A 23,329-nucleotide genomic window follows, 5' to 3' on the forward strand; every position below is an offset into this window, starting at 1 on the left:
CGCTTGATCGGTAAAAGATGATCGATCGAGCAAGCCAAAAATATGTGCCTCATCCAGAGAATTTGGCGCTCGATCGGTAAAGAACTACCGATCGAGCGAGTTAAATAAAATTTTTTTAATTGTTTTTGAAATTTTAAAAAAATTTCCAAAATAAAAACATGCAAAAAGAACAATAAAACTCGAAAATAAAAATAAAAATTAAAAAGAAGAACACTGGGTTGCCTCCCAGTCAGCACTAAATTGACAGTCTATAGCTCGACTGTATGCCTCTGTTTACGCAACGTCTTTTGGATCCTCGAGTTTAAGGTCATGCGCGTCCTCCCCTTCATTCGCTTGGACTCCTTCAAAATAGTGTTTCAATCGTTGTCCATTCACCTTGAATATCTTTGAGATCTCGAAGCTCTGAATTTCAACTGCACCATGGGGAAAAACATTAGTAATAACAAAAAGACCAATCCATCTAGAACGCAACTTACCTGGGAATAACCGAAGTCATGAGTTATAGAGAAGGACTTTTTGACCGACTTTGAATTCCCTTCAGGAGATCATCTTGTCATGGAAGACCTTTGTTTTTTATCTGTGTAAATCTTGGAACGGGGATATGCATCATTACGGATTTCTTCCAGCTCCTGCAACTGTAGCTTCCTATTCTCTTCGCTCTCATCTATCTGCATATTGAAGTTTTTGATCGCCCAATAGGCTCTGTGCTCCAATTCCACTAGCATATGGCACGGTTTCCCAAAAAGCAGCCGGTATGGTTCCATTTCAATTGGCGTCTTGTACGCAGTTCTTTAGGCTCAGAGAGCATCATCCAGTCTCAAGCTTCAGTCTTTCCTCGTCGGATTCACTATTTTCTCTAGGATAGATTTGATCTCTCTATTCGAAACTTCATCTTGGACATTGGATTGCGGATGGTATGCAGTGGAGATCTTGTGAGTGACGTGGTACTTTTTCAACAAACTAGCCACAGTTCGTTTGCAAAAATACATTCCTATATCATTTATAATGGCTCGTAGAATCCCGAACCTAGAGAAAATATTATGCTTGATAAACTCTGCAACCACTTTTGAATCATCAGTACGGGTGGCCTTAGCTTCCACCCATTTCGAAACACAGTCCACAACAAGTAATATATAAATAAATCCAAAGGAACTAGGAAACGTCCCCATGAAGTCGATGCCCCACACATCAAAAATTTCGCAAACTAAAATGGGCTGCTGAGGCATCTCCTTTTTGCTGGGATATATTACCTGTCTTTTGACATTAATCGCACGACTTACAGAAAAAGTAAGCGTCTCAAAATATGGACGGCCAGAAAATCCATAGTCTAACACCTTCCTTGCTGTTCTTTTCACGCCAAAGTGACCGCCACAAGTGTATGAATGACGAAACATGAGGTTAGGGATTACCTTGCCTTCAGATATACATCTTCTTATAACTTGGTCAGCGCAATGTTTCCACAGGTAAGGGTAATCCCACACGTATTACTTAGCATCACTTCTAATTTAATCTTTTTGTGCATTGGAAAAACAAGAGGGAAACCCATTAGTAACTAAGTAATTTACGATATGTGCATACCAGGGTAATAGCGTGCTTGCTGAAAATAGTTTCTTGTCAGGAAATTCTTCTTGCAAGCACAGCTCCTCATCAATGTGAACCATACGGCTCAAGTGATCAGCCACTCTATTCTCTGTTGCCCTCTTATCCTTGATTTCCACCTCAAATTTTCTTAGGAGCAATATCCATCTTATTAACCTTGGCTTAGCCTCCTTCTTCGCCATTAGAAATCGAAGAGCTGCATGATCAGAATAAAAAATAATAATTTTAGCACCAATTTAATAAGATCTGAATTTTTCTAGAGCAAAAACTACACCTAAAAGCTCCTTTTCAGTGGTGGAATAATTCCCTAGGGCATCGTTCAAAATTCTTGAGGCGTAGTAGATGGCATGCAATGCTTTCCCAACTTTTTGTCCCAATACCGCTTCTACCACATAGTCGCTGGAATCACACATGATTTCAAATGGTTTGCTCCAGTCAGGTGGTTCGATGATAGGTGCCAAAGTCAATGAGTCTTTGAGTTTGTCAAAAGAAGTTTTGCACAATTCATCAAACTCAAAAGAGACATCTTTCTGCAACATCTTGCACATGGGGGATGCGATCTTGGCGAACTCTTGAATATATCTCCTATAAAAACCTGCATGGACAAGAAAAGAGAGCACTTACCGCACACAAGTGGGATAAGGTAAAGACTGAATGATATCAATTTTTGCTTTATCTACCTCAATTCCCTTAGACGAGATGACATGGCCTAAAACGATACCTTGACCAACCATAAAATGACATTTTTCATAATTTAAGACCAGATTGGTTTTGACACACCGCTTAAGGAAAAGAGTAAGATTAGAAAAGAATTTCTCAAACTTATCACCATATACGGTAAGATCGTCCATGAATACCTAAAATATGTGCTCAATAAAGTGAGAGAAAATACTAACCATACACCGTTGGAATGTGGCTGGTGCGTTGCAGAGTCCAAAGGGCATACGCCGATAAGCAAAGGTACCAAACGGGCAAGTGAATGTTGTCTTCTCCTGATCCTCCTGTGTAATTGCAATCTTAAATAACCAGAATATCCATCAATAAAACAATAGTAAGAATGACACGCTAATCTTTCAATCATTTGATCAATAAAAGGCAAAGTAAAATGGTCTTTTCAGGTTCCAGCATTCAACTTTCTATAGTCTATACAAACCCTCCTCCCATTTTGAATGCGGGTGGGAACCAATTCGTAATTCTTGTTCTTCACCACGGTAATTCCGGTTTTCTTGGGAACCACTTGGACAGGGCTAACCCTGTAACAAATCACGTCCTTCCACCGCATCCCTCCCTAGCCTATAGCATGGGCTTGGACCGCATGGTTCGACGAGCATCGCACTCATGACCTCCCCACTCCTGGTAGTGGGTTTTGCCCTCCCCAGGAATCGAACCTTGTACCTCCAGGCTTAAGTACAAAGTTTTATAGCGCTCAATGGTACCAGGAATCATAAAAATTTGTACTTAATCCTGGAGGTACAAGTTTCGATTCCTGGGGAGGGAAAAAACCCACTGCCAGGAGTGGGGAGGTCATGAGTGCGATGCCCGTCGAACCATGCGGTCCGAGCCCATGCTATAGGCTGGGGAGGGATGCGGTGGAAGGACGTGGGTCGTTACATAAAAAGGCGCCCCCACTCCTGGCAGTGGGTTTTTTTTGCCCTCTCCAGGGATTGAACCTTGCACCTCCAGGATTTAAGTACAAGTTCTTATCATCCCTTGTACCAATTGAGCTAGCTAGATCAATTGGTACCAGAGATGATAAGAACTTGTAATTAAAGCCTGGAGGTGCAAGGTTCAATCCCTGGAGATGGCAAAAAACCCACTGTCAGGAGTGGGGAGGTCATGAGTGCGATGCCGTTGAATCATGCGGTCCGAGCCCATGCTATAGGCTGGGGAGGGATATGGTGGAAGGACGTGGGTTGTTACAAAAAAGGGGCAAAGCTCAATGGTACCAGGAATCATAAAACTTTGTACTTAAGCTTGGAGGTATAAGGTTCGATTCTTGGGGAGGGCAAAAACCCACTGCCAGGAGTGGGGAGGTCATGAGTGCGATGCCCGTCGAACCATGCGGTCCGAGCCCATGATATAGGCTGGGGAGGGATGCGGTAGAAGGACGTGGGCCGTTACATAAAAGGGCGCATGGTTCGACGGGCATCGCACTTATGACCTCCTCACTCCTGGTAGTGGCTGTCAGAAATTGGATAAATCACTCCAACTTCAAGGAGTTTGAGAACGTCGGCCTTCACCACCTCCATCATAGGTGGGTTTAATTTCTTTCGCGGCTGACGCAACGGGCTTGCTCTTTCTTCCATCAGAATCCTATGCATGCATGTAGAAGGGCTGATTCCCTTGATGTCTACTATGGTCCATCCTATAGCAGTCTTGTGCTCCTTTAATGCCTTGATGAGTTGCTCCTCTTGTTCCACTTCCAAACTGCTAGAGATAATGACAGGCAATGTTTCTCCTTCTCCAAGGAAAACATATTTGAGGTGTTTGGGAAACTTTTTCAGCTTAATGAATGGTTCCTGCAAAACAGATGGAAGACGCCGAGCATTAGAAATTGGTAAGGAGATATATGAAAGATTACCTGATTGAGGTAGTTCAGGGGCACTTTGAGACCTCGGTTCTAAAAAACTAATCTCGGATTAAACAACAATAATCAAACCAGAACCCAAGATTAAAAGCAAGTCAAAAGTTTTGTTTTGTTTTTTTTAAAGGAACGCCTCGCGCCCGCGCGAGATAGCCATCTCGCGCGCGCGCGGGCTTCTTAACCCGAGCCCAACCGAGGGCTCGCGCCTGCGCGAGGTGCAAATCTCGCGCGCGCGCGGGCCAACAAAACCGAGGCCCCTGGAATGCCTCGCACGCGCACGAGGCACCACCTCGCTCGCGTGCGGAAGGCCTGGGCAGAAAGCTCAGTCTAACAAAAAAAGATCCCGCGCTTGCTTCTGATGTACATTCAATTACATACACTAAAACAGGGTGTAGAGAATACTCAAAATCAAACATGCTTTCATAAAGCCTAAGATCAACAAGGATCTAAATGATACAACGCCAACATGCTTCGATTCTAGATTACAATCCGAATACAAAACAAATTCGAATAACAAACATAACAAGTTTGAGTTCTAACATTCTTCAATCTTAAACTAGATAAACATGCTGATTCGACTTCTAAAACGAGTCCCATTACTAACTCTCCCTCTTGCTGTTAACCAGGTCTCCACTGACTCGATCCTACCCCACCTGTTTCCAAGTACACATACAAAACAAAGCAACAGCCGGATAAACCGGTGAGAATGATAATCCCAGTAAAAGCAACATAACAAGTAATACAACAACAAACATGCTTTCAAGGTAACAATGTAACCAATATCAACGTAATGAAATGCATGTCTTTAAATCGGGATATCAATTCTGATAAACGAGGGATTGCTGCTGTGCTTTTTGGGATCCCGAGGATGAGATCACGTAACGACTCACCGACTCTCCCAATCGAGGTGGTTCCACGTATCCCACTCCCCTAGACTTTGGTGCAACTATAAGGAGTATGCTGACACTAGGTGAAATTATACACTTAGGCCACTCACAGTATAGCCCCCAAAACGTCTAAACAAAAAGGGTTGTTCAGCCCGCTGAAATCAAAGTTGGCTCAAGATGAATGCATAACAAAACATAAAACATAAGCCACGTAACAAAAGCTCAATCAATAAGCAAAATACAAGTTCCACATGCTAGAACAAGTATTGATGCAAGTATGTGATTTTAAGGGAAACTCAAGAACCAACTGTCCCGAGTATGCTATCCCGCTAACGATGACTGCTTTTACCTTTCAATGCAAGTAGTTCCAACTCTGGATAAGCTACAACAAAAGATTGTATCAAAGACTACACAATCTAAACAACAACTACGGTTCAAGGTAAATCTCTTTACCATTCTTCGTCCAATCTCTTGACGATCAATGCTGCTAACATAGGGCTCGAAAAACTCCAACGAATCTGTACGAACACAAGAGATGATCAACAACAACAGTCACTCACAAGCCAAGGTTTCAACAACTCAAAAACTGTTCGAAATCTTGAAACTCAAACCGACAGCATAATGGCTATAAACTGAACAAACCGGAAACGCAGACAACATTTCAATATCGATATCAACTCATATCAATGCCAAAAACAACAACAATAAAACAAACCCATCAATCTCAAACTCCAAATTTTCGAACAAGGCTTCCAAAAATCAAAACAATTCTGAACGTCGCTCTATTTCAAAACCGACAGATAATAAATGATCGTAACTCTGTCAAGAACAACATACTCGAATCTTGAACGTTTCTAACAACATCTGAAAAATAGAATGTATCTGATTGTAGAAAAACTTACGATATAACAAAGCTCTCGTTGCTGTTATCGCTAATCTGCCTTCAGAAATAAATTCCAACGGAAGGATCGAGCTCGGACTGAATTTCCAAAGCTTGAAAAAGCTTGGAGGCGTGAAAATGGAGGAGGAGGCGTGTAAGGGAGGAGATGAAGAATGATAGAAGCCATTCCAAGTCAAGATAATATATAAAATCCAATAATTGCGTTTTAGTCCTTGAAAAATCCAAATTTTGCAAAATAGACCCTGATCAAAATCAAGTCGGCTCTTGAACTCTGTAATCTCCGATTAACTTGAATAAACTCATTTAAGATAAAAATAGGGCATTACAATTCTCCCCCTCATAAGATAGAAAAAAGAACTAAAGACAGTAAGAAGAACTCACGTCATCCGAATAACTATGAAAATCGCTATCTCATGTCAGATTCTGTCTCCTAAGTCGCTTCCTCGACCCCTTGATGGCTCCACTGTACTTTCACCAATGGAATCAACTTGGTTCTGAGTTGCTTCTCCTTCCGATCAAGGATCTGAATCGGTCGCTCAAAGTAGCTCAGAGTCTCATCTAACTCGGCTTCGTCAGGCTGAAGAATATGAGAAAGGTCTGGATGATACTTCCGCAGCATAGAGACGTGAAAAATGTCGTGAATACCAGAAAAAGAGAGAGGAAGTGCAAGTCTCGTATGGCCCAATGAATCTCGGAGATAACTTTCCTCTCTTTCCAAATCTAACGGTGCCTCTGAAAGGTGAAATCTTCAGAAAGACTCGGTCTCCCTGATCGAAACTCAGAGGTCTGCGTCCGACATTAGCATACTTCGCCTGTCTATCCTGATCTGACTTCATTCTATTCTGAATGATCTTAACTTGTTCTGCCATATCTCGAAGCATATCCAGCCCCAAATCAGGTGACTCGGACAAATCATCCCAAAACAACGGAGATCGGCACTTCTTACCGTACAAAGCCTCAAAAGGCGCCATACCGATACTCGCTTGGAAGCTGTTGTTGTAAGAAAACTCGACGAGAGGCAAAGAGTCTTGCCAACTAGTTCCAAAGTCTAGCACTACCGCTCGCATCATATCCTATAACGTCTGGATATTCCGCTCTGACATTCCGTCGGTCTGAGGATGATAAGCTGTACTCAGGGGCAATCGAGTACCAAGTGCCTCCTGAAGACTGTGCCAGAAGTGCGAAGTGAATCTAGGGTCTCGGTCTGAAACGATCGACTACGGCACCCCATGCAATCTCACAACCTTGCTAACATACAACCCAGCCATCTGATCGTGACGATACATCATCTTGTACGGAATAAAACATGCAGACTTCGCCAATCGGTTGATCACTACCCAAATAGCATCGCATCCTTGAACAGATCGCGGTAGCTTCGTGACGAAATCCATAGAAATGTGATCCCATTTCCATTCAGGAACAGATAGACTGTGAAACAGACCACCAGGTCGCTTCCGCTCTGCTTTCACTTGTTGACAGTTCAAACATCGCGATACAAACCTCGCAACCTCGCTCTTCATTTTCTTCCACCAGAACTGGTTCTTCAAATCGTTGTACATCTTACGACCTTCAGGATGAACACTGAACCGACTTCAATGAGCCTCTCGGAGAATCCGATGTCTCAACTCCAAAATATCAGGCACAACAATACGGTTATTTACAAACAAAACATCATCTCTAACCTGGAATTCAGACTGATGCCTAGATCTGACTTTCTCCACTAAAACCTGAATGCTCGGATCAAACTTCTGTGCTTCTTTGATCGCAATAAAGAACTCCGGCTCGGTTTGAATAGCAAACACTCTGATAGTCTTCCTATTTGTTTCAAACTCCAAATCAAAAGTGCAACAATCATCGATCAACTGAAAAAAACCAATAGTAGAAAGAGATAAAGAACAAAGCTTTCGGCTCAAGGCATCTGCAACTGCATTTGACTTTCCCAGATAATACTTGATTTCACAGTCGAAATCCTTCAATAGATCTAACCATCTTCTCTATCTCATATTAAGTTCTGCCTGTGAAAACAAGTAATTAAGACTCTTATGATCAGAAAAGATCTCAAATGACTCACCGTAAAGATAGTGATGCCAGAACTTCAGAGCAAAAAGAATTGCAGCTGGTTCAAGATCATGAACCGGATAATGAGTCTCTTGCGGCTTCAGCTGCCTCGATGCATATGCTATCACATTCTTATATATGCTGTATAAGAACACATCCCAATCCACGGTTAGAAGCATCGCAATACAAGGTAAAACCTCCAGTACCTTTCGGGATAGACAGAATCGGAGCACTGGTCAGTCTCCTCTTCAGATCAACAAAACTAGCCTCGCAATCTGCAGTCCAGATAAAAGGCTCATTCTTCTGTGTCAGCTGGGTAATCGGCTTGGCAATAGATGAGAAACCCTTGATGAATCGGCGATAATAACCAGCTAAACCCATAAAGTTTCGGATCTCAAGTACTGATGTTGGTCTAGGCCAATTCATAACCACTTCAATCTTGCTGGGATCGACAGAAATCCCATCTCCAGAAATAATATGACCGAGAAAGACGACTCGATCCAACCAAAATTCACATTTAGACAGTCTGACAAACAACTGCTCAACTTGCAAAATCTGCAAGACGATCCTCAAGTGCTCTGCATGGTCAGTACAGTTCTTTGAATAGATAAGAATATCATTGATGAAGATAATGACGAACTCATCTAAATAACACTGAAAGATACGATTTATTAAACCCGTAAAAACCGCTGGAGCGTTAGTCAAACCGAACGGCATGACTATAAACTCAAAATGGCCATACCTCGTTCTGAATGCAGTCTTAGGAACATATTCCTCTCGCACTCTCAGTTGATGATAACCTGACCTCAGATCAATATTGGAATAGACAGAAGAACCCTGCAGCTGATCAAAAAGGTCATCTATTCGGGGTAAAGGATACCTGTTCTTGACTGTAGCCTGATTCAATTTATGGTAGTAAATACAGAGTCGCATAGAACCATCCTTATTCCGAACAAAAAGAACAGGAGCACCCCAAGGCGATACACTAGGTCTGATGTATCCCTTGGCAATCAAATCCTCAAGCTGCTCCTTCAAATCTCTCAATTCACTAGGTGCCATACAATAAGGAGCTTTGGAAATAGGTTGGGTACCTGACACCAAATCGATGCTGAATTCGATCTCTCGAATAGGGGGTAATCCAGGAACATCTTCCGGAAACACATCAGCAAAATCTCTAACCACTGGTATATCAACCAATTCAGGGCTAGATTTTAGTACATCAACTGCATAGACCAAAAATCCCTCTGCACCTCTCTGTAACAAACGAGTCATAGATAACACTAAAATCAAAAGAATTCTAGATCGAGAACCCTTACCAAAGAATTTCCACTCGTCTGCCATTTCAGGTCTGAACCTAACAACTTTCAGAAAACAATCGACTGTTGCCCTGTACTGGGTTAAAGCATCTATACCAACAATACAGTTAAAATCTGACAGCCCAAGTTCAATACAGTCGAATTCTAACAAATTTCCCTCAAAACACAGTTCACAGTTCCTGACTAATCGGACAGAAACAATTCCTCCACCCAAAGGTGAAGTAACAGCTACTACAGTAGGCAACAACTCAGTAGGCAAAGCATGCAATAACACAAATTTCTCAGAGGTAAAGGAATGTGAAGCACCTGTATCTATCAAAACATGAGCAGAATAACCGAAAATCGAATAGTTACCTGCTATAACATCTTCAGGTACTGCCTGAGCCTGATCCTCTGTCAGAGCAAAGACTCGTGCCTGCTGTCTCGGAGGCTGGTTCGCACTAGGGTTACCTCCCTATCTGTTCTGCTGCTGAGGCAGGAAAGAGTGAACTGCAGAAGACTGTCTCTCAGGCTGAGCTGTAGGTCTATATGAACTCCCACTCTGAGCTCGATCTCTACTACGCTGAGGGCACACCTTGGAAAAGTGTCCCGGTTGCTGACAGGTGTTGTAGTTCCCGAAGACTCCCACACACTGATCCGGTGAGTATCTTCCCCCACACTTGCTATAGTACATGGATGAAGATCCAAAACTCTGTCCTGAACCAAATTTTTTGGAACCACTGGAACTAGAAGAACTGTTCCCCTACCTCTTGAAATGTTTCCCCCTTGCTTTGTACTGATCCCTTCTGTTTCCCCCACTGTTTCCACCTTCGTACCTCTGCTGCTGGTTCTGATACTGAGGTGGCTAATTCTGATCCTGAGATGGTTGGTTCTGAGACTACCTCTGCTGCTGAGACACCATCTGATTACCTTTCTGCCTCCACAAGCCTGCTTAAGCTCCCTTCGCGTGATTCATGGCATCCGCAAAGTAATCTGGCCTAGCAGCGTTCACCAATGTGAAGATGTCGGGATTCAAGCCGTTGATGAACTGATCGGCTTTGGCTTCTTCACTGTCGGCAATGTGCGATGCAAAACGCAACAGACTATCAAACGTGGCTACGTACTCCTCAATGTTCAGATTCCCTTGCCTCAGATTGGCAAACTCTGCTCCCTTGTCCTTTCGGTACGAAACAGGGAAAAACCGCTTATAAAACTCAGTTTTGAAAAGAGACCAATTGATAACTGTACCTCTGTTCTCCAAGGATCTCTTGGTCGTGATCCACCAGTTCTTGGCCACACCACGAAGCTGATGAATGACTAACCTGGTTTGGTGGTCATCTGTGTAATCAATGGAATCGAACAACTGATCAATGTCATCCAACCAACTCTCACAGTCAACTGGATTTTCTGTACCCATCAACAGAATTAAACGACTGAAACCTCTTCAGCAAGGTTTCCATTGGAGTCACTGTAGCATCCAACTGATCAACTTCAGTGCTAGCTTGTTCAGTCGTAGGAATGACTGGCGGTGTGTTTCTGTTCATTACTCAACGAGGAACCATCTGATAATCAAAGGTTAGGACACAAGATACTCAATCGCAACGATTTCGGTGCCCTTACAACTGCTTGGAATTTCGGATACCCATCGATAAAAAAAACAGTTATGTCTCAAGTAGTTCATGCTTTATAAATTAAATCACAAAATCATGTAATTCAATTAATTCTCAAATAATAAAGCATGCTCGCATGGAATTAAATAAACAATTAAATAATTCAAACACATGCGAGGAGCCAATACATGCCGACTCGAACTACCCCGCTCACTCTAGTTCAACCAAGAATATTAACTCTATGATACCACTTAATGTGATACCTCGGTTCTAAACAACTAATCTCGGATTAAACAACAATAATCAAACCAGAACCCAAGATTAAAAGCAAGTCAAAAGATTTTTTTTTTTTTAAAAAGGAATGCCTCGCGCTCGTGCGGGCTTCTAAACCCGAGCCCAACCGAGGGCTCTCGCCCATGCGAGGTGCAAAGCTCACGCGCGCGCGGGTCAACAAAACTGAGGCCCCTGGAATGCCTCGCTCGCATGCGAAAGGCCTGGGAAAAAAGCTCAGGCTAACAAAAAAATATCCCGCGCTTGCTTCTGACGTGCATTCGATTACATACACTAAAACAGGGTGTAGAGAATACTCAAAATCAAACATGCTTTCATAAAGCCTAAGATCAACAAGGATTTAAATCGATACAACGCCAATATGCTTCGATTCTAGATTACAATCCGAATACAAAACAAATTTGAATAACAAACATAACAAGTTCGAGTTCTAACATGCTTCATTCTTAAACTAGATAAACATGCTGATTCGACTTCTAAACCGAGTCCCACTACTAACTCTCTCTCTTGCTGTTAACCAGGTCTCCGCTGACTCAATCCTGCCCCACCTATTGCCAAATACACATACAAAACAGAGCAACATTCGGATAAACCGGTGAGAATGATAATCTCAGTAAAAGTAACATAACAAGTAATACAACAACAAACATGCTTTCAAGGTAACAACGTAATCAACGTAATGAAATGCATGCCTTTAAATTGGGATATCAATTTTGAGAAAAGAGGGATTGCTGCTGTGCTTTTTGGGATCCCGAGGATGAGATCACGTAACGACTCACCGACTCTCCCAATCGAGGTGGTGCCACATATCCCACTCCCCTAGACATTGTGCAACTATAACGAGTATGTTGACACTAGGTGAATCTCTACACCCAGGCCACTCACAGTATAGCCCCCAAAAAGTCTAAACAAAAAGGGCTGTTCTGCCCGCTCAAATCAAAGTTGGCTCAAGACGAATGCATAAAAAAACATAAAACATAAGCCACGTAACAAAAACTCAATCAAGAAGCAAAATACAAGTTCCACATGCTAGAACAAGTATTGATGCAAGTATGTGATTTTAAGGGAAACTCGAGAACCAACTGTCTCGAGTATGCTATCCCGCTAACGATGACTGCTTTTACCTTTCAATGCAAGTAGTTCCAACTCTAGATAAGCTACAACAATATATTGTATCAAAGACTACACAATCTAAACAACAACTACGGTTCAAGGTTAATTTATTTACCGTTCTTCCTCCAATCTATTGACGATCAATGCTGCTAATACAGGGCTTGACAAACTCCAACGAATCTGTACGAAGACAAGAGATGATCAACAACAACGATCAATCACAAACCAAGGTTTCAACAACTCAAAAACGGTTCGAAATCTCGAAACTCAAACCGACGGCATAACGACTATAAACTAAACAAAACGGAAACGCAGACAACATTTCAATATCGATATCAACTCATATCAATGCCCAAAACAACAACAATAAAGCAAACCCATCAATCTCAAACTCCAAATTTTCGAACAAGGCTTCCAAAAATCAAAACAATTCCGAACGTCGCTCTATTTCAAAACCGACAGAAAATAAACGATCGTAACTCTGTCAAGAACAACATACTCGAATCTCGAACGATACTAAAAACATCCGAAAAATAGAATTTATCTGATCATAGAAAAACTTACGATATAACGAAGCTCTCGTTGTTGTGATCGCTAATCTGCCTTTAGAAATAAATTCCAACAGACGGATCGAGCTCGGACTGAATTTCCAAAGCTTGAAAAAGCTTGGAGGCGTGAAAATGGAGGAGGAGGCGTGTAAGGGAGGAGATGAAGAATGATAGAAGTCATTCCAAGTCAAGATAATATATATAATCCAATAATTGCGTTTTAGTCCCTGAAAAATCCAAATTTTGCAAAATAGACCCTGATCAAAATCAAGTCGGCTCTTGAACTCTGTAATCTCCGATTAACTCGAATAAACTCATTTAAGATAAAAACAGGGCGTTACAGACAAGGCCCATAATTGTCACAATCTCTTTCACTTCTTCATTGAAACCAATTCCCTAGTTGTCATTGTGAACGGGTGCTATAATAGCCACCTCTAGCTCGTCTTTCCTTGCAAGCTCAAAACACTCTTGTGTCAAGTAATCCACAATATCAACAGAATATACACAATCATCACTATTAGGAAATTTCATGGCATCATAAATATTAAATTTAACGACCTCACCATCAAATTCCATAGTAAGTGTGCCACTGTGAACATCAATTTTTGTCATCGATGTTTTCAAAAATGGTCTGCCAAATAGAATAGAACTATTGTGATCAACATTTTCCATGTCAAGTACGTAAAAATCCACAGGAAATACCAAATTATTAAATTGCACTAACACATCTTCAACTACTCCCCTAGGGTATGCATTAGATCTATCAGCTAATTGTATAACAATTCCAGTTTTACTCAAGGGACCAAGTTTCAAGGATGCATAGATAGAATACGGCATGACGTTGATTGATGCTTCTAGATCTAACATGGCCTTTTATAGTCTAACATTCCCTTTGGTACATGGGATAGAGAACATACCTGGATCCTTGCATTTTGCAGGCAATTTCCTTTGGATCACAGCAGATACATTTTCTCCTAACTCTATCTTCTGACACTTTTTTAGCGTCGGCTTCCTTTTTGAAGTGCACAATTTCTTCAAAAACTTCGCATAGCGAGGTACCTGCTTAATAACATCTAGCAATGGAATGTTTACTTCACATATACGAAAAGTGTCGTAGAATTCCTTAATCCCTTCATCTTTCCTAGATTCCTTAAGTGCTAAGGGAAAAGGGGCTACGGGTTTATATTCAGAGACAGGAGGGAACTTACCTTTTTGCGCTTCTCCCTAAGTTGATTCTTTATCATCCATCTTCAGCTCTTCACTCTGTTCCTTCTTGGATAAAACATCTACTACCTTCTCCTTGACCTTTAACTCCTTACCATTCCTGAGAGTGATCGCACTTGCATTCTCCCTAAGGTTCGGAATTGTTTGAGATGGAAAAGTGTTGGAATGTTGTTCTTCCAACTTGTTGATTGCAGTGGCGAGCTGTCCCATATGGGTATTTAGGTTTTGGATACTTGCTCGGGTTTCTTGTTGGAAATTCAGAGTATTAGTTGCAATATCCTTAACTATATTTTCAAGAAACTCACCTGGCTCTGGAATTTGAGGATTCTGTTGTTGAGGAGGATACAGTGGCCTGTAAGTTTGATTATGCGGTTGTGCCTGAGGTCCAGGTTGATTCGTCGATGGGTTTCCATATCCAAGATTTGGATGATCCTTCAATCCTGGATTATAGAGTATGGATCATACTTCCGCTGTGGTGGCCCAGGAAATCCTCAAGTAGCATTCACCTGTTTGACCGACTCCTCTTGTAGTGTGGGACACATGTTAGTTGCATGTCCCACTGCAGTGCAAATTCCACATGTCTTCGCAGTTTGTCCATTTCCTACAGCCATTTGACGCAAAAGAGACGTCAGTTCAATCAATTGTTTATCAAGAGAAGACACATTTACCTCATTATTCTTTTTGGGTGCATGATCACTTCTGTTGGTGGCAAATTGCTGAGAATTGGCAGCCATATTCTCGATTAAGTTCCTTGCCTCTCGTGGAGTTTTGTCCACAAAAACTCCTTCACTGACTGCATCTACCATGCTCCTGTCATGAGGTAACAAATCTTCATAGCAATATTGAATTAAAAGGTTCTAACTTATCTTATGTTGCGGACAGCTAGCACAAAGCTTTTCGAACCTCTCCCAGTATTCATGAAGTGACTCCCCCGTATATTGCTTGATGCCGTAAATTTCCTTCCTGATGTTCGCTGCTCTAGAATCTGGGAAATATTTCTCTTGAAATATTCTCTTCATTTCAGTCCAGGTTGTGATGGATCCAGGAGGTAAATAGTACAACAAATCCTTTGCAGCATTCTTCAAAGAAAAAGAAAAGGCACTCAATTGGATTTGCTCCTCTGTTATTCCATGGGGTTTCATACTCGTGCATACCACATGGAATTCCATCAAGTTCTTGTGAGGATCCTCACCTGCGAGACCATGAAAAGAAGGATATTAGTGAATTAGTCCGGATTTTAACTCAAACGTAGCATTAGCTTATAGAGTAGGAAAAGTAATGCATAAAGGGTGCTGGTTGAGATCAGGAGTGCCAAGTTGTCTCAGGCTCAGATTTGCGTTGGCAGCCATCTCTTCCTCAGGATTTTCAATTTGAAGCTTGTACTCTTCTAATCTCCTTCGAGCTTCTCTTTGTCTTCGGTGAAAAGTTCTATCAACCTCAGAATCATATGGAAATTCTTCTTCTGAATATTCTCCTGCAGACATGAACGACCAGAAAAGTACTAGAAGAAAAGAAAAGAAAAAAAATAAGATAAATAAAATAAGTAGAACACAATAAATTAAACACCGTCCCCGGCAACGGCGCCAAAATTTGGTAGCTCTAAGTCGTATCGTGCCCAAATTACCCAACTCAACTCAGATAAATAAAATATGTAGCAGCGAGAGTAGGGATCGTTCCCACGAGGAAAGAAAAATTTATTCGCGTTCTTAAAAATAATAAAAATAAATAAATAAGGGAATTTGAGTTTTGAAATTAATTACTAAAATTTTAAAACAATTTAAATTAATTTTCATAACTAACATGCAAGATTAAGAATATGAAAAATCAATAAATTAACAAGCCTTGGTATCGGTGGACTACACCCTTGAAGTTATTCACTCGATCATCGATTCTCTAAAAATAATTAATTCTCATTGAATATTCGTCATTGAAAATTTAATTCCTATTTCACCTTAATTTTAGTTAATTAGACACAAGCGTTATAGAATAACCCTTACCAATAAATCAACCAAGATACAAGCGATCAAGATTTAAATCTATGGTAGCATTCAAACTAGTGAGACTGATGAATCTAGACAACACATACTCAAGCGGTTGTATATTTAATCTAGTCAATTATTGTTCCTATGAATCAATAAATTCACAAGAGAAACATATCAATCTTAGTTGCTTCATAAATTAGATGGATCAAACAATTACGGATTTGATTTCTAATTAAGCAGTAGATTGTATGATAAAATCACAGGGCGATCAATCCAATAATCTCACATACAAGCATAAAATAAATACCAAACAACTTTTGATATCCAAATAAAATTAAACACTGAAAATTTGAATCTCACAAAAAAATTTAATTAAAGGGTTTGCCTTCCTCAACAAAGAATAAAACTTAGCCACACATACTCATGAAAATCCTAAGATAATTCCAAAATAAAAGAAGAAATCTGAGAAAATTAGGAAGAAAAACCTAGCCGCCACGTTCTTCCTTCTTCTATGCATCTCAGTCTGATTACAAAGTATGTAAAAATTCGGAATAAAATCCTAATTAAAGACTAGAGTCCTTCAAAAACAAATTTTCTTTTTTAACAGATTTTTTCCGGAATTGCGTTGTGATCGATCGGTAGAAATATACGGATCGAGCGAACAAACTTTTGCCTCAATTCTTCCGTTTTTGCTCCTCTTTCCCGCTCGATCGGTAAAAACCAACGGATCGAGCGGACAAAACTCTGCCTCACATTCAATAATCCTCTCCCTCGATCGATAGAAATTGGTGGATCGAGCGAGCAAACTTCTGATTCAATTTTTCCAGCCAAAATGCTACATCCTACACAATAAACTCGGGAGCATGTTATGAAGACAAGATGCATGAAATATGAACAAAATACTTAATTAAAACATATAAATGAATGCAAAACAACAACAAAATGATATTAAAATATGAAACAAAAACACAACTATCAGCAACCTATGCCACTCCAATATAATTCCAAACATTCATTGTAATCTAGGCGGATCTGCCTTCAAAACTCAAAGAAATTTGGCTCAAGATGAATCCAATGAGACATATCAAATATATAAATTTCTGATTACTACGACATCAAATATCTTGGATGTCATCTCAATCTAAACCTATATTCAAATCATGAACATAAAATCGATAATCATGGAGCTAAGCAAATGAACATACTCATGCTAATCAACAAATTGTAAGCATTGAATCAATCAAGCAAATTAAATACATAAACATGCAAGTATGTGGTTTAAACGGGAACTTGAGAATCTCAATCTATCTCAAGTATTCTTTCCCTTCTAAATCGACGTCAGCTCATACCTTTATCTGGTTTCCAATTTGCTCAAATTTGATCAATCTATAACAACAATATCATATCAAAATCTGCTCAAGCCCATATCAGTTTTTTTTTTCAAAGGTAGAAATCACCTCAAACCTTGGTCAACTCTTTACCGATTCGAATTTTGAATTTCTCAAGTTCGATAACCTTCAATAAAATCTGGAATGAAGTATAAATATGATCAACATCAACATTCCAACTCAATCAAATCATAGCTCGATCAAATATGCAAAAGTCCAACAATTCTTGAACCGGCGGCGTAACAGTTAACCATCGACGAACCGAACTTCAACCATATCATCATATCAATCAAACACAACTCATCTCATCATTACATCAGCAGCATATACACAAATTCAGCAGCTCACCATTTCCAAAAATTCATAAAATCTTACAAAAATCATAAACATGTCCAAAAGATGATCTTTTCTTGATCCGTCTTAGATATACTATCGTCGTCTATACTTGAACATATCTATACAATCAAAATCTGATTCTAACAACATCTTAAAATTAAATCATAGTAGAACTTAATAAAACTTACGTCAAAGTGAAGCCTTCGATGCGAGGATCGCAATATACGGTCAATTTCGAATTCTACCGGGCCGATTGTAAAAATTGAGCTTCACAAGATGAAATTTGATTGAGGAAGAAAGTTTATGGAGTCTCTCACGTGAATGGAGCTGAAAAATCTGATAGCAACCTTTTAATATGAGTTTTAATATAAACTAAACAAGTGTCTCCCACTATTTCAAGATAAATTGCGCTTTAGTCCCTAAAATCTTTGATAATTACAATTCAGTCCCTGCTCACTTTTTCAGCTTCTAATCCAATCCTATTAATTAGGAATCCGGAATTTAAATCTCAATCCCGCAAATTCTCAAATTAAATATTTTTGGGGCCTTACATTTCCTCCCCTCTAAGATATGATTTCGTCCTCGAAATCGCATGCAATCTGAGCACATAAGATAATGAACTGAATTAATCTGCAACTAATCTCATCTAAATAAAGAGATCTGGATATCTATATCTCATATCCTGTTCTAGCTCTCAGGTGAATTCTTCAACTCTGTATCGATGTCACTATACTTCACAACTGGAATTGACTTGATCCTTATCTTCTTCTCTTTCTGATCAGTAATCTGTATCGGTTATCGGTCGCTCGAAGTAGCTCAAAGTCTTATTCAGCTCTGTCTCATCTGTCTGAAGTACATAGGAAGAATCTTGTTAATACTTTCTCATTTATCCATGTGAAACACATCTTTTATATTTGATAAAATAAAAATATCTCAAGTGTTCATAGTCATCTTGCTCAAATATCAGAAGTCTGCATCTAAACTTACATATCTGACCTGTCTGTCTTGTGCTGTTCCGATTCCATACTGAATCGAATTCACTTTCTCTGCCCTCTTTGACCATATCTGACCCTACAACTGGTGCTTATGAAACATCATTCCCAAAACAAGAAAGATTTGCATTTCTTACCGTATAACGCTTCGAAAGGAACCATCTCTAAACTCTTCTGATAGCTGTTCTTATAAGAAATTTCAACAAGTGCCAACGAATATTGCCAGCTAGTGCCAAAATCTAGTACCACAGCTCTTAGCATATCCTTTATAAAATGGATAGTCCGCTATGACTGTCCTTCTTTCTGAGGTTGATAAACTATACTCAAATGCAATGAGTACCAAGAGCCTTCTGCAAACTGTGCCTAAAGTGCAAAATAAATCTAGGATCTCAAACTGAAACAATAAATTTCGGCACATCATGCAATCTCACACATTTCTGACATGATTACTGGTCCTATGATCATGTTCGTATGTCATCTGATCTAGAACAGAGAAAATATACTTAATCAGTCTGTCAATAACGACCCAACCTACATTGCAACTTATCGACAATCTTGGTAGTTTTGTGACAAAATTCATCGTAATGTGATCTCATTCCCATTATGGAATTAATAAATTGTGCACTGGAATACCTGGTCTCTTTCTTTCGGCTTTAACTTGCTTACAGTTTAAACATTAGGACACAATTCTATCACAGTTGCTTCCATTTTCTTCTAAGGGACTGCTTCCTCAACAAAGTATACTTCTTCCTACAACGTCACTTTGTAGCTTCATATAATCATTTGCGAGTCATAATCTGTTCTCACAATTATGTTACCACCACCCTTCAATCTATTCTGACATTCTAATCACATTTTACTTTTAGCAATTCAAATCAAATCTAATTATTCAGATAGGCAAAATAAAATTCTAAAATCTCTCATCCGATCAACAATCGAGATCAAAATCGGATCAATCCTGTCAATTGGAAAACAATAATCAGACGTAATCATCTACCTGCACTGGAAATCATTTCGATACCAGTTTCACTAATTCAAGTATCTTCTTCTTTATTTCACTCTTTCTGTGTCCAGGTATTAGCAATTCACGCAATCAAATTGGAATGCTACTCATGAGATTCAATCATCTCTACCAACACTGGAACTTCAATTTTATTTCTGAATTCAGAATTCTGCTCTTGGTCTAAACATTAGAATTTTACAGCAAAACTTCATAAAAGTTCTGGAATAATCATCACCTTAAGCCAAAGATTCATAATATAACACTATTATCACCATCTCATCGTGTGAATCCTATCAATTGGTTCTGAAAAAATCTGAAATGTTCTTAAAATCCTTCGGATTCGCTGAACTAATTCAATTCGAATCACGATACATCTACTCAAATTGACTAAAATTTTGTTTCAAAATCTAACTCAAAATACCAAAAATTCGTACTATCATCGAACTCAAGCTTATATCTGGTATCGGTTAAATACTAAATTCTATTAGTGCTATCAATCTCTATCATTTACTAGCCAACAACATCAAAATATACTAAAGATATACATCAAATAATCAATGAATTTCAGAGTCAGAATAAAATTGATATCAAAGAAACTCTCTCATATCATGATCATAAAAATAGAATGAATTCTGGACAATAATCTCTGCTAAGTGAAAACAACACACTTGCATCTCAAACTTGAGGGTGAATGATTCAAATCAGGCTCTATGAACAAGGAATGCGAGCCATTCAATAATAATCATATTTGGTGATCATTATTTAACAATTCAATATCATATCTATTCTCAATAATACCCCAAATCAGGGTTGACAGCGTGGCCTCATCATGAAATATCTACACACGCTAATCGATTAGGACTCAGTCCTAAAGGATTTTCAAATATTGCAACAAAGACATCTAGATCACCATGGAATCAAATAATCGAAACTCACCTGAATCAATATCAATGTCTAGACTTAGAATTTAAATGTCAAGAATTATAAATTTCCAAGTTCATATTCGAATCACAATCGATATCAAATGGCACGAATCATCGAATTCAACATATGAATCAAGGATACATGACTACAATAGGATTCAATTATCTTCAGAATAATCGAAGGAAGTCTCAACTGTAACTAAATTCTGTGTCATCCCAAAAACACTAATTTTATCCTCTGGTTATAGAGGAATTGAGTTTCTCCTCAACATTTTCTCAAATTCATATCTTTTCTACAATTTCATTCACAATATCTCATCGAGTCAATTCAATGCTAGAATTTAATACATTTTTCATGTAAGACTCGATCATATATCATCATTCCCGCAAGAACAGTATCGGATAAATCAATAAATTCTCGATACAATCGATTGGGATCTAATAGAACTCTCAAAAATTTCTATTAATCATACTCATCCCAAAAGCTTAGAATATGAGTGCTGATATTCTGAAATTCACAAGCAACTTTCAAATATATTGCATACTTAGATCAATTTGCGATAATTCAATCTATTATCAAAATCTTATCACAATAGATCTAAGTAATCTGATACAATCTGTTCATTCATTTATCAATCTCATAATGCTATAAACGTAAATATCAACCCAAAAGACATAATCAACTTAATTCCCTTACAAGGTACATCTTGATCTCAATTCATTTCTACTTAATACCTTGATATCAAACACAATCAAGCTTATAATTTCTAATAGATCGAATCATCTACTCAGAATGAGCGTTTTCAAACATCTAGCTTTGATCTCGGAGTGTTTTACAACACTTTCTCAAAGCCTACGACCCATTCCTCACATTAATGAGTCAAGATCAACAAAATTCTTACCTCGAGGATTCTTACCACATCATTTCAGTCGCTGATCAAATCTGATCGAATTCTGAATTTTTTTTGAAATTCTCAATATCGAGGTTCTATCTCTGTTCTGTCTCAAGGTTCATCTATCACGAATCAACACAATCATTGATAAGACTTAAAATATCAGATCTTACCTCATTCAATCCCAGCCACAACATACTTTAAGGGGTTTTAATTCAGTCTTCTCAAGAACAGATTTCATCTTTGTCATGTCAATCTCATGACATCTGTATCCAATCTCATCACATCTTGATTTGGCTCTTCTTTATCTATCTCGTACAAGGTCCTGCATTAAATCTCATGCCGACATCCAAAATATCATACTAATTTATTAATCAGTCAAGGTAGATATCATCTAATCATGTTCTAGATAATCTCATTTTCCATCATTTCTATTTTTCAACTCTTGAGCATACAATTCATTGCTCAACAGAGAGATATAGCTGTTAAACGGAGATGATATAATAATGTAGGATATCATATTATCTCAACTAAACACACAGGCATGTATATCAACATATCAGAATCATCAACTATGTTTCGATCATCCACTGATCACCATACTCATGTGTTCTCATGAGTGTTCAAATTCTTATCTGGAATCGGTTCTAATTCTCTTTTCACATAGTGCATGCTTTACAATCAATTCACAAAACATAAATTCAAATAATCTTGAAACAGTAAAGCATGCTCACATGAAATTCATGTAATCAAACAATGAAATCATTCTCATGAGAATAAAATCTTGCGGACTCGATTTTGTTAGAGAGGTGCCCGTCGAGCTAAGTGTTGGCCGAGGGTCCTTGAGATAACTCTGGTATGACAATCTTTATTTTAATAATATTTGAATTATTTAATTTGGCACATATTTATCTGTATACCCATGCTAGCTGCATAGATAAAGCCCTTGAATATACAAATAGTAGAAAGAATATGAGATGGTCATGGGATGACTATCATGAAACTCATATTTGAAATACTGTATATTCTAAACTGTTCCTAGTCAATTCAGCCGCCACAAAGAAAGATAAAGGCCGCTCGAGCTTGAGACTAGTATTTGCGATGTGAGTACCACGTTTCATTGGTAGGGGACATGGTGATGTCCAAGCATGAAAATAGGTGCTCCTTGGAAAGTGCACTGAAAAACCCTCCCTAAAGGACTTTTCAAGTGGTTATCACTTATCGAATGGAGAAGTCCTATTTTATTGTAACACCCGGTATTTTTAAATACGTAAATTCGTATGCATAATTAGAAAATTTATTTATTTAAAATTTTAGATTTATGGGTTAAATAATTATGTGAAATTTTTGTGCATGTTTTAAGTTATTTTTAAGCATTTAACCCATAATTAGTGATTTTCACGATTTATGAAAATTAATTATTTTGATCGCGTAGACGGGACTGTGGACGGACGAGATGACAACTTTCTATCCAAATTATTTTATGAGTCTTTTTAGAGCCCAAAAATATTATTTTGAGTTTTATTTCCTCAATATTTTTAGTATTTAATTTTATATAATTTTAGGAGTCTGTTTTTATTCAAAATAAGCCAAAATATTGACTTTTTAGTATTTTTAAAATTCCCTTAATTATTATTTCGGGATTATAATTTTAGTTATCAGATTTTACTTCTTATTTAGAGTTTTTTTAAGTTATATATTT

The 23,329-nt window shown here is 38.7% G+C and overlaps 2 protein-coding genes across 2 annotated transcripts; both read right to left on the reverse strand.

Annotated features, from left to right (window-relative positions):
* Window positions 1-273: 273 nt before the first annotated feature.
* Window positions 274-764, reverse strand: LOC140862593 (uncharacterized). The gene is made up of 2 exons (XM_073265628.1): window positions 614-764; window positions 274-476 (listed from the first exon to the last, which is right to left on the reverse strand). Exons 1-2 carry the CDS (start codon window positions 762-764, stop codon window positions 274-276), a joined length of 354 nt encoding a protein of 117 aa, XP_073121729.1.
* A 3,000-nt stretch (window positions 765-3,764) lies between these two features.
* Window positions 3,765-15,252, reverse strand: LOC140862608 (uncharacterized). The gene is made up of 6 exons (XM_073265644.1): window positions 15,014-15,252; window positions 14,779-14,920; window positions 14,617-14,711; window positions 14,180-14,462; window positions 13,946-14,110; window positions 3,765-4,118 (listed from the first exon to the last, which is right to left on the reverse strand). Exons 1-6 carry the CDS (start codon window positions 15,250-15,252, stop codon window positions 3,765-3,767), a joined length of 1,278 nt encoding a protein of 425 aa, XP_073121745.1.
* Window positions 15,253-23,329: the final 8,077 nt, after the last annotated feature.

The sequence above is a fragment of the Henckelia pumila genome, chromosome 1, assembly GCF_033568475.1.
Source record: "Henckelia pumila isolate YLH828 chromosome 1, ASM3356847v2, whole genome shotgun sequence".
Lineage (NCBI taxonomy): Eukaryota > Viridiplantae > Streptophyta > Magnoliopsida > Lamiales > Gesneriaceae > Henckelia > Henckelia pumila.